The sequence below is a fragment of the Vipera berus genome (genome assembly GCF_964194415.1).
Source record: "Vipera berus genome assembly, contig: HAP1_SCAFFOLD_545, whole genome shotgun sequence".
NCBI classification, from domain to species: domain Eukaryota; kingdom Metazoa; phylum Chordata; class Lepidosauria; order Squamata; family Viperidae; genus Vipera; species Vipera berus.
The window spans coordinates 2162-16297 of record NW_027673243.1 but is presented as its reverse complement, the minus strand read 5'-3'; the positions used below and the strand labels follow the sequence as shown (position 1 = coordinate 16297).

The window sequence follows — 14136 nt, the reverse complement described above, 5'->3', positions numbered from 1 at the left end:
CGGGATAAGAGCCCGAAGCGAGTCGGAGCGGGTTGGTTGTAGGAATCTCTCCAAACTCGGATTTGAAGTAGGAACGAGCACTTTGGAAGGAGAAACGCCGTGGCTGTCCATGGTGCTGAAACGCGCCGTGGCTGTCCACGGTGCTGAAAGGCAACTCACCCCATCGGAGAGCTTTTGGGAATGGACCTGGGGGGCGGGGGGGGGCGAGAGGCGGGGCGGGGAGGCTCTTGAAAACAAGGGCTGATTTCTGTCCTTGCACCTTGGCTCTTAAAGGTGACCTTGGGAAGGGTTTTTGTCTCAAGTCTAAGCTGCAGAAAACAAATTGCTGGAGAAGTAAAAAAAAAAAAAAGGATGCTGGCAGGGTAGGAAACACTTCCAAGACCAGAACTGAATCCTTACGACGATTTGTCCGATGGGGAGACGCCGAGATGGCCTTCTGTTTAGGAAAAGTGGTCCCGTTCGGGTTTCTTTCCGCGTTTCTTTTCCTGACTCTGGGCAACTTAGTTAACCTTGGTGGCCTCTTGCGTGGAGATGCAGAGACTGATGGCAATCAGAAGTGGGACTGAAATTTATTAATTTAATTTATTATTATTTATTTATTAATTTAATTTGTATACCACCCTTCTCCCGAAGGACTCAGGGCTGTGAACAGGGCAATACATATTAAAAAACAAGATACAAAAATTAAAAGCGATTAAACAACAATGCCCATGAATAAGTTAGTACACATTAAAAAAGTTAAAACAAATTTATAAAACCCAAATTTATAAATCCCATCCCAGGCTTGCTTGATCTAAATCCAAAACTCTGACTCGTAACTCCCAGCGAGCAAAGTGACCGGATCCAGCTTTCCCCTTAAAACCTGCTGCCCTTTCCCACGTCTCTTGAAACCGGTGGCCAATTAGGATGGTGGGAACCCTTGTTTTCATGGTCAAAAGGAGAAAGAAATCTCAACCTCCTAGTCTGACCTCTGAATATTATAAATCTGTCATACATTAGAGATAGCTCTATGTACAGTTATGCGTATACTGTGCCACGGCGTATAATATGTGCATATGATATTTAGAAATTTAATAAATGACTCACACTGGTGGAGACATCTAATGCTGCTTCCTGCTCCTGTTTTCCCCGCGAGAACAACCCCCCTGTGAGGTGGGCTGGGCTGAGAGAGAGAGAGTTATCTACAGCTACCCATTTAGCAAATGGGATGAATTAATTGATTGATTTAGGATTGTTTAGAACCAGGTGATTGATTGATTAAGTCCTGAAAAGGACTTAAAAATTCTGTTTGTGTGAAGCTTCAGCCTACTTGTTGCAACTTAGCTAAAGACTGTCTTTATTTCTACTCCATATTTCTGGATTAGCTTGTGGATCCATTCAGCGTTCCCTTCCCTTCTGGAGACCTTTTCCTGTCGACCTCCATCTCTCCTCTTTGCGTGCTTATTCATCGTTTTTAACTTGTGGGCTGGAATTTTTGTTGTCGCCTAAGAGAAGATGCACACTGGAATATTGTCACTAGCTAAATATACGCGTAGGTTATTATCAGGAGGGTAATTAGTGATTGTCCAGTGGGATAGTTCCATAAACAAGCTTCATTTCTCAGAAACTCTTAGTCTCAGGGCTGCATTTGTTTTCTAAGAAAATAAAGGCTTTAAATAAGTCATGATCTTCAAAATCTCTGCAATGAAGCATTTTTAACAATTACACTAGGGACAGAAACCAGACAAACCCGGAAAACACAGAGGGCTAGAGAAAGTGAAGACTTGATTATCCACAAAGCAAAGAAATAAACTCATTGTACATCTGATTAAATGAGTGGTCTTGTGAAAATAGATTGCAGTGCACACAATCTATAAAAATTACGTCTATCTCATTAATGAAGGCATTTTTTTCAGTGAAAATTAGGAAGAAAGAGAGATTACTTCATTTTCATTTTCCTGTCCATTGCTTCCTTCCTTCCTTCCTTCCTTCCTTCTTTCCTTCCTTCCTTCCTTCCTTCCTTCCTTCCTTCCTTCCTTCCTTCCTTCCTTCCTTCCTTCCTTGAATGCATATAACTTCCTTCCTTCTTTCCTTCCTTCCTTCCTTCCTTCCTTCCTTCCTTCCTTCCTTCCTTCCTTCCTTCCTTCCTCCTCATTCGCTCAGAATTTTTTCCTTTTCCTTCCTTCCTTCCTTCCTTCCTTCCTTCCTTCCTTCCTTCCTTCCTTCCTTCCTTCAATGCATATAACTACCTTCCTTCCTTCCTTCCTTGAATGCATATAACTTCCTTCCTTCTTTCTTTCCTTCTTCCTTCCTTCCTTCCTTCCTTCCTTCCTTCCTTCCTTCCTTCCTTCCTTCCTTTCCATCTGAATTTAATAGACTGCATTTTTTGTTCTTTTTCTTTCATGTAAGTGCAAACAGCATTTCTAATTTATTTTGCTAAAAGCTCAGCAGAGCTTAACTACCAAATACAGATTGGACAGACAACCCCGGGAGAGGGCAGAATGTTTATTCGCCCCCCTCCCTCTCCCACCACCTCTTTTCTTTTCCCCCCATTGCTTTTTGTCCACTGAAGTCAACACTCTAATAAATGATCATCTTTGGAGAAACCTCCAAGCATTAAAAGAACTTCTGGAATTATTTCTTGGACAATTTCACTCCCTCAGGCAGAAAGGTCTTCAGTTCTTTGATCATTTCACATATTGAACTGTACTTGAGAATTCAGCCTCCTCTCCTACTTTCCCCTTCAACCCTGAATGAATGAGTGTTGAAATTCCAGCACTCATTAATGAATATCTGAGGTTGCTTTCATAGCCAGTGTTTTGGGAGGAGAGAGTTGAAAGCTCTTTGCAATCAGTGTGAAGTTCAGTCAATTAAATTGCCTCTTACAGTTCTTTGAAGCACCATCCCTATGGCATGGGGAAATCCCATTGTGATAAAAACGCCAACTGTTAATGGGCAGGTCTGTATACATGGCAATTTTCTCTCCCCAAAGCTAGCATCTCAGTCATGTGCATTGTGGTTTGGAAATTGTCTTGCCTTACTGAAATTTTTGAGTATCTTAATTTCTTGGACAGCTAGATAACGAGTGGAATATTTGACCCATAAACAAAGACCTACTGGTCTTCCAAAAAAAAAAAAAGGTCAGAAGTCATATGTCCTCCCACAAAGTTTTATTCATGAATGAAATTTACACGCTACCTATCTCACTCCCCAGGTGACTCTTGAGCAGTTTACAAACAAGAAGCAAAATATCCATACAACAATAGACAAAGTTAAGTTTAAAAGATAGCGGGAACATCTAAACTGGCTACTAGTCTTCTGAAGACTAGCAGCAGAGATCTAAGCAGTGGTAGTAGAAGAGATTGGACAGCCATTGGTCTGAAATGGTATAGATCAGGGGTCTTCAAGCTTGGCCCTTTTATGGTATGCTGGCTGAGGAATTCTGGGAGTTGAAATCCACAAGGCATAAAAGGGCCAAGTTTGAAGACCCCTGGCATAGGTTCTTCTTCTTCTCGAGCGGGGGGGGTGGTGGACTAGAAGACCTCTAAGGTCCCTTCCATCTCTGTTATTCCCGGTTCAGCTACTCTTCTCCTATTCAACGTCCACTTAAATCACAACGGAAATTAAAATCAGGTTGACTTCCTTGGCCTGCAAGTGGTCTCCATTCAAGCAAACCGGATGTCATTTGGATCTCCTTTCAGAAATCTACCTAGCTTTTTCACACGCCTTTCTAGATCTCCCTTGGCTCCTTCCATTGAATCTTCTTCTTCTTTCTCTTTTTTCCTTCTTCCTGGCCTTGTTAAAGACGATTTCGGTTTTGATTTTGAAAGAATGGCGCGGCCCGCATTCTCCTTATAAATAAGTCACAACCGGTGGATGTGTGGCTTAATGAATACGTTGGACTCTGCGGCTGTTGCTAGTATTTGCGGATGGCTTCCCCTCTTGAGTCTCTTCGCCACGCTTGTGTCTTTGCTGTCGCTTTGGCTTCGATCCAACATGAGAGAGAGGGTGTGTGTGTGTGTGTGTGTGTGTGTTTGTGTGTAGGGGGAACTATGAGCTGAGTCTAATAAAAGATGGTAGAATCCCTCCAGCCAGCTGTTGCAAGAGAACAGGTGCCCTCCATCTGTCTCTCCCTCCCAGCTCCGGAGGAATCTACCCACAGCAATGCAGATGTTTGCGACGTGCGTTTCCGATGGTTTAAATCACAGAGGCGAAATAGGAGGGGGGAGCTTTGACTTTTGCACAAAATAGCCCAAACGCATCTGCCGTCATCTAGATGCGTTGAGGTTTCACAATTCCAGGAGTTTCCACTTGAACATCTGGATGTCCTCGCGTGGAATTCTGGCAACTCGAGCTGAAAAATCGCTGCCTGCGTAGGAGGGTCTTAAAACAGGTATAAAACATGCATTTCCCCCCCCTTGGGGCAACGGCCGAGAAGCCCCATTATCCATCGTGTAACAGGGATGTTTAAAGTGATTTCAAGATTTCCATGTAACAGAGTAACAGAATTGGAAGGGACCTTGGAGGTCATCTAGTCCAACCCTCTGCTCAGGCACAGAATCCTACCTCATTTCAGATAAATGGCTGTCCAGTCTCTTCTTACAAACCTCCAGGGATGGAGTGCCCACGCTGAAACGATTGACTCAGAGGAGGTCAATTCTTATCCGAGTCCTCCTCTTCCAGCTTGAGCCAGGGGGTTGGACTAGAAGACCTCCAAGGTCCCTTCTTCCCACTCTGTGACTCTATGTGATCTTTATTTGCAAGACCCGCATTGGTATATTTGCCATTTTACACACCCCACAGCCTCAGAGAGAAGGTTAAGTTGCTACTTAATTAAACAAATGAAGTTGGTTTTCATTTCTGGTGATGTATGATTTCCTCCCCCCTGCCCCCCCCTCCTATTTCCCCCCTCCTTCCAAAGCACCAGCTTCGAGGCAACGTGACCGTTGGAGCTTTGCCCAACGACCTTAGAGAGATGCTCCAGGGTCGGCTTGGAGAACTGGAGCACCAGCTGCTAAGCAAAGTGTCCGAGCTGGAGAATCAGAAATGGTTGCTTCATAACGAGACCGCCACTCACCGGCAGAGGACGGAGGCAGCCTTGAACGCTCTGCTAGAAAGGGTGTCTGAATTGGAACGAGGTAAGCTGGGCGGGCTCACTACCTTCTTGCCCGGAATGCCTTGCGGGAGAAGCACATTAGAAACTTTGCCCAGTGGGCACTTGGCGCAACGGATTATGTTGACTTGCCTCCCGAAAAGGCAACATCATTGAACCTTGTGGATGGTTTTCTATTTTGTCTCCTGTGAGGCCAGTGGAGCGTGCTTTAATATCAGTCTGTGTGTCTGTCTGTCTCTCTTTCTCTCTCCTATCTATCTATCTATCTATCTATCTATCTATCTATCTATCTATCTATCTATCTATCATCATCATCACTCTCTCCTTATCTATATGTCTAACCTACCTAATCTCTCATTGTAATCTAACAATCAACTATGTCTGTCTGTCTGTCTGTCTGTCTGTCTGTCTGTCTATCTATCTATCTATCTATCTATCTATCTATCTATCTATCTATCTATCTGTCTATCTATCATCTATCTATCTATCATGTCATCTATCTGGTTTATGGTACTGATGACTTTAATGGAGTGAGCCAAAGCCAGATTTTCCACCCTTCCCCTTAAATATGGAGAATTATTTTTGCACAGACACACAGACACACACAGACACACACACACACGCACGCACATTCCCACCCCTACACAAACCAGGGTGTCCACAAGATACAGACAGGAGAAAAAAAAATCAAGATAGAGACTGTGCCAATATGTCTGAAATATCACTCTCTTTTTTTGCACGTTGCATACAAAAAAGGGCAAAGCTTCAGTAGTCCTTCTGGAGCCGCTATTCTTATTCTTATTATTTTTTAATCATACCCTCAAGACATTCACGTAGCGAAAACACAGTCCGGAGAGAACCTGGGTCTGGAAAGGTCACATCTGAGTTATAGAGTATGGCTCACCTCCCTTTTATGCTTACATCTTACAGCTAAAGGCCTTTACATATCCTAACAGTAATAAGTCACTTCTGAACAGCACTTGAGTGTTCAAAGCCCTTTTGTCGTAGCAGATCTGTCATCCTCCCAGCCTTGTTACTATGCTCTCCTGCTCGAAGTTGGGAGCGGGATAGCAGAGACAGGACTGAGAAATATTGGCTTGTCAAAGAGTGAATTCTGACCTAGATTCTTTGCTGGCTTAGGGATTTGCATTCCTTTATGTGATTTCTATGGGATGATGCGGATTTACAGCATTTGATTTTTTTTTCTTTTCCTGACATAGAAGCCCAGTGAATCTCTTCCACAGTTACACTGCCAGCCTCTTATTTCCTAATGGCTAAGAATGCAATCGCCATTCCTTCTCTAATTATCAATATCTTGTTGGTTGGTTTGATTACTGGAGCCATCCATTCCACAAACGATTCTGGTTGGGTCACAATTCAAAACATAGATTACAATTAAAATCTTTAAAACATTTGAGCACAACAAAAAGAAATAGAAAGCGTTTAAATGGTTAAAAAAAAACACAATAAAATATCTAACGCACTCTAGCCAGCAGAAATTCAGAAAAACTTCAAAATTCCTCCATAGTTGAAACTCACAGTCACACTGTTCCCACACCTGCGAGTTCCATACATAAACATTAGTTCCGTACATTAAATTTGTCCAATTGACTTGAAAAATCTCGTCTCTGGGCTCATTTATCTCTTATCTGGCCATTGTCTAGTGCCTGTGGCTTTTCCCTCTGTCTCCCAAGGCCATTTCCATATACCAACACATCACACTCCTTATTAGGTGGGGTTCTTCTACCCCATCTGTACACTTCTGAATTTCCTCCAACTTTAAAAGTGGGTGTACATTTCTTTATCTTTTATCTTTATCTTTATTATATTTGTATACCGCCCTTCTCCCGAAGGACTCAGGGTGGTGAACAGGGCACATAAAAATACAGAATACAAAAATTAAAAAAGAATTAAATAAGAGCCCGAGCTAAAAACAGTAGAGTAATAAAAATCCCCAATAAAAACCCCAGCACATCCCCCATCAGGCCAGGCCAGCTTGCTCAAATAGGTAGGTCTTCAGGCCGCGTCGGAAGGAGCGAAGGTCAGGTGCCATCCGGAGCTCAACCGGCAGCTGATTCCATAAAGCTGATTCCATAAATTTATATTATGGGCTTTTCAGGAAAGGTTGTGTCTTCCAATTGCCAGCTGGCAGTGATGGGAGCTGAAGTGGGAAACATCTGAAAAACCTCAGATTGTCTACGCTTTCCCCATCATCCCTTATATCCTCACCATTCTGCCACTCATGTATCGTGTTACTGAGCAATGGACACCCCTTCCTCTATTCTGCTCTTTCCCACTGCCCACCTTCTCACACTCTGATGTGAGGAGTAAGATTGATAGAGAAGAAGATGGGGAAATCCCCAGATGAAAACAGACCCGTGGCCTACATAAATTGTTGGTAGCAACTCCTAGAAGTTACAGTTAGCTGTAACGTCTAATCCTGTATCAATTGACTAGGTGAATTAGTGCAAATGCCTAGGTCAGGGGTAGGCAACCTTGGCTCTTTTATGACTCGTGGACTTCAACTCCCAGAATTCCTAAGCCAGCGTGGCTCAGTTTGGAAACCTCTCCCTTTCCCCTCAGCGTGGCTGGCTCAGGAATTCTGGGAGTTGAAGTCCACGAGTCATAAAAGAGCCAAGGTTGCCTACCCCTGGTCAAGTTGAACATGGCTGGCTGGGAAATTCTGGGAGCTGAAGTCCATGCTTCTTAAAGTGGACAAGGTTGAGAAACACTGATAGGTCTATGGAGATTCTCCATAGGGGTCATCATGACTCAGCTAAAATGCATGGTATGAATCGTCACAAAGGCATGGTACGAAGCCTCAACTGTGAGAGATTGTGCCTACGAAAGGGAAGTTGGTGTGATGGGCTACAGTGACAAGGCAATTTCTCAAGAAGGAGGGAACACAATCCAGAAAGTGGGGAACGGGACAAGAGGCAGCAGAACCCAGAACTGGATCGGAGGCAGAGGAAGAAATTTAAGATAGCCTTTCCCTAGAATCTCCCAGGGTATGTCCATTAGACTGAGAGCAGTAGTATAGTAGTATAGTACAATCTGGCAAGATTCTGTTTATATGGCATGAGCGAATAAAGAACAGAACTTTGGCTGGATTGTTCTACGTTATTCTTGCGTTGTGGGCCTGAGATCAATCATGCTAACACTGTAGTAGCCGTGGGGTCCTTGGTGCTCTCTGAGCTTGGTGGCTTTCTTGCAAAGGTTTCATTACCCAACTAGGTAACATCATCAGTGCTAGAAGGGAATGGGGTTTGTGGAAAGATGGAGGAAGAGAAGGAGAAAGTCAGTGGGCTCCTGGGCGCTTTCTGAGAACGGGGGTTATCTTGCCGATGTTTCATTACCAAACCAACATCATCAGTGCATTTTAGCAGCCGAAGAACCAGCTACGTTTCCCCTCTTACCTGACCATTTTCCGTGGGCCCAAAATCTCTTGATTAAGGGCAATCCTGTGTCCTGTGCAGATAATTGTTTTTTCTGGCCCTTAGGTACCAGCGCCTTTAAAGCACCAGATGAATTTAAGGTCTCCCTCCCCCTTCGGACCAACTACTTGTATGGGAAGATTAAGAAGACGCTTCCTGAACTGTATGCCTTCACCGTCTGCTTATGGCTGAAATCTGGCGCGTCCCCCGGAATTGGGACCCCCTTCTCTTACGCCGTCCCAGGGCAAACCAACGAAGTAGTATTGATCGAATGGGGGAACAACCCCATTGAACTCCTGATCAATGACAAGGTAGGGTGAAGCACTCCTTTATTTGGCCAAGGAATTTGCCTCTAGTCCAGAAGCACTCAGCGTACCTGCAAAGCCAAAAAAACAATGAGAATCGTTGTCATCATAGCAACCCCAATAAGAGGGGGGGGGGAGTAAAGAAGACAATAAGAAGGATAAATAATAATACTTCAGCCCTACTAGATGGGTAAAATACATAGACATTAGACAGCACCGTGAGAATTAGGTGCTCCGCAGAGTGATGACACAGGGGAAACAACTGTCCCTGTGTCTAGTTGTTTCGGCATGCAGTACCCTATAGTGCCATCCCAGGGGCTGACACAGTTTGTGTCCAGGATGTGAGGGGTCTGTAGATATTTTCTCAGCCCTCCTTCTGACCGTGCAACGTACAGGTCTTCTACGGAAAGCAAGTTTGTTGCAATCGTTCTTTCTGCAGGTTTAACTATCCACTGGAACTTGAACCTGTTCTGTTTGGTTGCTGTACCAAATTTATTGTAACAGGAATGGCATCTTGCGGGTCTGAATGCACGTCCCCTCTTTGATCTTCGTAAGAACTAGGGAGGGTCTTATCTTCACATTTACTCAGGCTCCGTTCCTGCCCTGGACTCTTTTCTCTGACCGTTGTCTGGGTTGTAGGCCTTCCTTCTGTTCCCTCAAGGTTATGCCCTCTTCTCTCAACCTAGGCTGATTTGGGACAAATGGGTCTTCTAGATGGGCTTGACCCAAGTCCTTGAGGGCTGGCTTGGAAAGGTATCAATTCAGACACCCCCACCTTTACTTGTCCAAAGATTCATGGTGGCAAAGCCACAATTGCAGTGTAGCTCCATTCCATTCAAGGGGGCGTGATGGCTGAGCGGTTAAAAATGCTGAACTTGTCAGCTGGAAAGCTGGGACAGCCCAGGTTCGAGACCCAGGCTCTGCGCAAAAGGGTGAGCTCCCGTCCCTGGCTCCAGCTCCTGCTCCACCTAGCGGCTTGAAAGCATGCAAATGCGAGTAGATAAATAAGTACCACTTCGGTGGGAAGGAGCAGCGTTCCGTGCGTCTTTGGCATAAAGCCAGCTGGCCACATGACCACGGAAATTGTCTTCAGACAACGCTGGCTGCCACAGCCAAGAAACAGAGATGAGCACCAGGCCTTAGAATCGGACACGACTGTGCAGGGGAAAACTTTTACTTTTACTTTTTACATTCATTCACCTGGCTTCGGTTGGTGTGATGCATCAAAACTGGATAATTTTGACAGAACAGTTGACTCGGGCGGCAGGTTGTTTTGTTGAAAACGAAACAGGTGTCAGCAGGCAAAAGTTGCCGTGAGACGGAAGCGGGAAGGAAAAAAAAATACACGGTGCAGTGAGAGTCTCATAAACAGTGAATCCCCGGGAGAGTCGGGAGGTGAGTTGCTAAGTGACACACGCCTCACTCTGAAATTGCAACAGCACGCCTTGCTGGTGCACAGGGCTTCACCGAGGTGCAGGCCCAGGATGTGATTTCAATTTACCGAGCCTCCTATTGTTGTTGTTAGCTGCAAAGTCATGTCCGATCCATCGTGACCCCATGGACAACGTTCCTCCAGGCCTTCCTGTCCTCTACCATCTTCTGGAGTCCATTTAGTCTCACGCCTCCTGCTTCAGTGACTCCATCCAGCCACCTCATTCTCTGTCGTCCCCTTCTTCTATTGCCCTCCACCTTTCCCAGCCTCTCCTATTAAAGAGGTGCAAAGTCTCCCACTAAAATAATAATAATAATAATAAAAAGTCACAATGATTCCTTTGTTTTTGTTTTGTTTTGTTTGACAAGGTCGCTCAGCTTCCCCTCTTCATCAGCGATGGAAAATGGCACCACATTTGCATCACCTGGACCACCAGAGACGGGATGTGGGAAGCTTTTCAGGATGGAGAGAAATTGGGTACCGGAGAAAATTTAGCCCCTTGGCATCCCATTAAACCCGGAGGGGTTTTGATCCTTGGGCAGGAACAGGTGAGCCTCGGCGGATCCGCTTTGGTAACTAAATCCTGAGATCTGCAGCTGAACCTAGTGCAAAAAACTTAAGACAGAAAATGTGTTGGATGGCCAACACATGAAGAGAGCCACTGCTTTTCCCTGCCCAGTTTCTTCAGCTGCCTCTCATTTATTTTTCATTTATAATTTACGTATGCGAAAATGTGATATGCAGGATCCTTGGTGCTCTCTGAGCTTGGTTGTTTTCTTGCAGATGTTTCATTGCCCAACTAGGTAACCTCGTCAGTGTTAGAAGAGATAATAAATAGAGAGCAAAACTCACTCCCTTCTAGCACTGATGATGTTATCTAGTTGGGTGATGAAACATCTGCAAGAAAAACAGCCAAGCTGAGAGAGCATTAAGGACCCCACAGTCATCGTCCTCCTCCTCCTCCTCCTCCTCCTCCTCCTCCTCCTCCTCCTCCTCTTCCACACTCCCTTTTAGCACTGCCAATGTTACCTAGTTGTGTAATGAAACATTTGCAAGAAAACCACCAAGCACTCCACTGTTCAACCCTAAGCCACAAGTATTCTCTTTCATCGGTATATGAACTACAAATTACACACTGATTTAGATGCTGTTGTGACTGAACAAGCTGGGAATCAGAAATGCCCGAGTGATCTGTTGCAAAGGACGGAGAGATCTGCCTGTAGATCTCTCATCTAGGCCTTCTAGCAGGATCTTCTCTTTGAAAGAGAAGACAATGCCCAAAGAAAAGGTTACAAGGCTGAGATTTCAGCAAAGAGAGGGCTGGAAGAGAAAGAGGATGACTCAGATTATGGACGTTCCCATCATGCAAGATTGCATCTAATGACACTCAGACTGACTTCAAAGTAACATTTCCAAAAACCCCTGAGATTTGATCATCTTCTCAGATTTGGAGGTGTTTTTTTTCCCCTTTTAGATACTTGAAAGTTGGAGAAAGTTGTCTTTTTCAGGATTTAACTCATCTTCTTTTAAAGCAAAAACATTGTTTATTGTCATTTGTCTTGAAGGACACCGTTGGAGGCAGGTTTGACGCCACCCAAGCTTTCGTTGGAGAAATGAGCCAGTTCAACATCTGGGACAGAGTCTTAAAGCCGGACGATATTGTGAAGATTGCGAATTGTTCCATCAACATGCCCGGCAACATCATTCCGTGGGTCGACAATAACGTGGATGTGTTCGGGGGTGCCACCAAATGGCCCGTGGAGAGCTGCGAAGAACGTCTGCTTGATTTATAGCCGCGGGCATCTGCTCTCCAAGTGCCCTGTTTTTATTAAGACAATCTTTGATGCTCTGAGAATCCCTCTCCATTTCCTCGTAGCGTAATCATATTAATTATGGCTTTATTTTATTTTTAAACCCTGCTCAGTAAGCTGCCCCTCCCCCAATGCCCAATATACAGTTTCACCCCTAGGGTGTCGTTCTCCCAGGATGTTCACAAAAGTCCTCCGGGAACCGAATGGGGGAATTGCCACAAGTTTTGAGGTCTTCTGAAAATGGCCGAGTTGCCACATCCGGTACGCGGGACCCAGCCTGGGTGGGTTTATAAAGTCTGTTCTAAAAGGCTTAAGCCAGGACTAGAACGAAGACATTTTGGCCTGCTCATCAAAATGTGGCCAGAAGAAGTCCCATTCCACAGGGTAGCCCTGGCCAAGGAGGTTCCTGCGAGGGCCACCTGGGCAGGGGAATTCTGGGAAATAACGTTCACAGACGTGGAGAGGATCCCATTTTGGAGGGATGACTAGCTGAATCTCACAGCAACTGACAAACCTAAAAGGCCCCTTTTCTGTAGATTTTTGTGAGTCCATATAGATCCTTAAAGGGTTCGTTCACTTGTTACCTTTATTTCATTTTAGGTTGGCTTTCCCCCCCCCCGCCCCCAATCTTTTATCCCTCCTTTAAAAGTTCATCTTTTAAAGGATGATGAATCTAGAAGGACTTGCTTAGAGATACATCCAACGGTCAGCAACCAGAACGTTTCTTGATAAACCCGGCGAAGAGCTGCGGTCAGTTGCGGGGGAACTGTTCTTAAAGCCATGTTACTTCACTCTCCGTCCACCGTAGTTGTGTTGTTGCAATGGTCCCCCTACTTCTACATGCAGTCCTCGGCTTATGGCTACGAGTCGGGACCACAGTTACTGTTGCTAAGCCCGGCGGTGGCTCAATCAGCTGTGCCCGATCTTAGGACCTGTTTTGCCACATTGTTAAGTCAATCACACGGAGCCTGGCTTCCCCCCATCGATGTTGCTGGTCGGAAGCTGTCAGGAAGGTTGCAAATGGGGGATCGCCTGATCCCCAGGATGCCGCAACCGTCACGGATACATGCCAGTTGCCGAGCATCTGAATTTTGCTCACGTGACCCCAGGGATGTTGCAAGGGTCCTAAGTGCAAGTGCAACGGCCCCATACGTTACTTTTTTTCCAGTGCTGCTGTAACTTTGAACAGTCGCTAAACGAACGGTTGTAAGTTGAGAGCTACCTGTAGCTTCCTACGAATCAGGGGTTTCCAAGCTTGTCAACTTTCGAGACTTGCGGACTTCAACTTCCAGAATTCCCCAGCCAGGAATTCTGGGAGTTGAAGTCCGCAAGTCTTAAAAAGTTGATAAGGTTGGGAGACCCTGCTATGAATACCGTGGTATTAAATCTGATCCTGAAGGGACACCACGATGGTCACACACAGCCCTCCTCAAATGCTCAGCCTTATGTCTGGTTGCCCTTTCAGACGAGCCCTTCTGTGGCCGTGGCCGTGGTTATCCTTAAACCACGCCTCGGCTTGTCTGAAGATTGTGTCATAAAGGCTCTTCCAACAGCATCGTTTGCAACTCTCGGGGTTTTCAAACACAAATTGCCTAGTAGTCTGTTTTGTTTTGGTCTCTGTGATTCAACCCAATGACAAGAACCCCCCTGTGCTGTTTTTCATTTGTTGGAAGTGCTAGCCGACGAGGACCGGAATGGAAAGAAATCTAATTTGTTTACCAATGTGGAGTGTCATGTCAGAGGCGCTGCTGGGAGTACAACACGGTTGTCCTCTTAAAAAAATGCACTTCCCTTTCATTTTTTGTATTCTCTAAAGCAAACAAAAACCCACCGTTGACAACTGCAGAGTAGGAAAAAAAATGTGCGAAAATGCATGGATTTAATAAAAGGATGAGAGAGAGAGGGAGGGAGGGAGGGAGATAAGAGGGAGAGAGGGATAGGAAGGGAGAGAGAGAGAAAGGTTTGGGAGAGAGGGAGATTGGGAAGGAGAGAGATGTTAGGGGGAGAGGGAAAGATAGAAGTTAGGGAAAGGGAAATAGGGAGGGAGAGAAAGAGAAATTGG

At 45.2% G+C, this 14136-nt stretch overlaps 1 protein-coding gene across 1 annotated transcript; it reads left to right on the top strand.

Moving 5' to 3' along the window:
• Positions 1-4900: 4900 nt before the first annotated feature.
• NPTX2 (neuronal pentraxin 2) lies at positions 4901-12056 on the top strand (the record flags this gene model as incomplete). The annotated part of the gene is made up of 4 exons (XM_081347039.1): positions 4901-5117; positions 8593-8837; positions 10632-10811; positions 11829-12056. Coding segments are annotated over 4 exons (870 nt in total), but the record flags the coding sequence as incomplete, so codon positions are not given.
• Positions 12057-14136: the final 2080 nt, after the last annotated feature.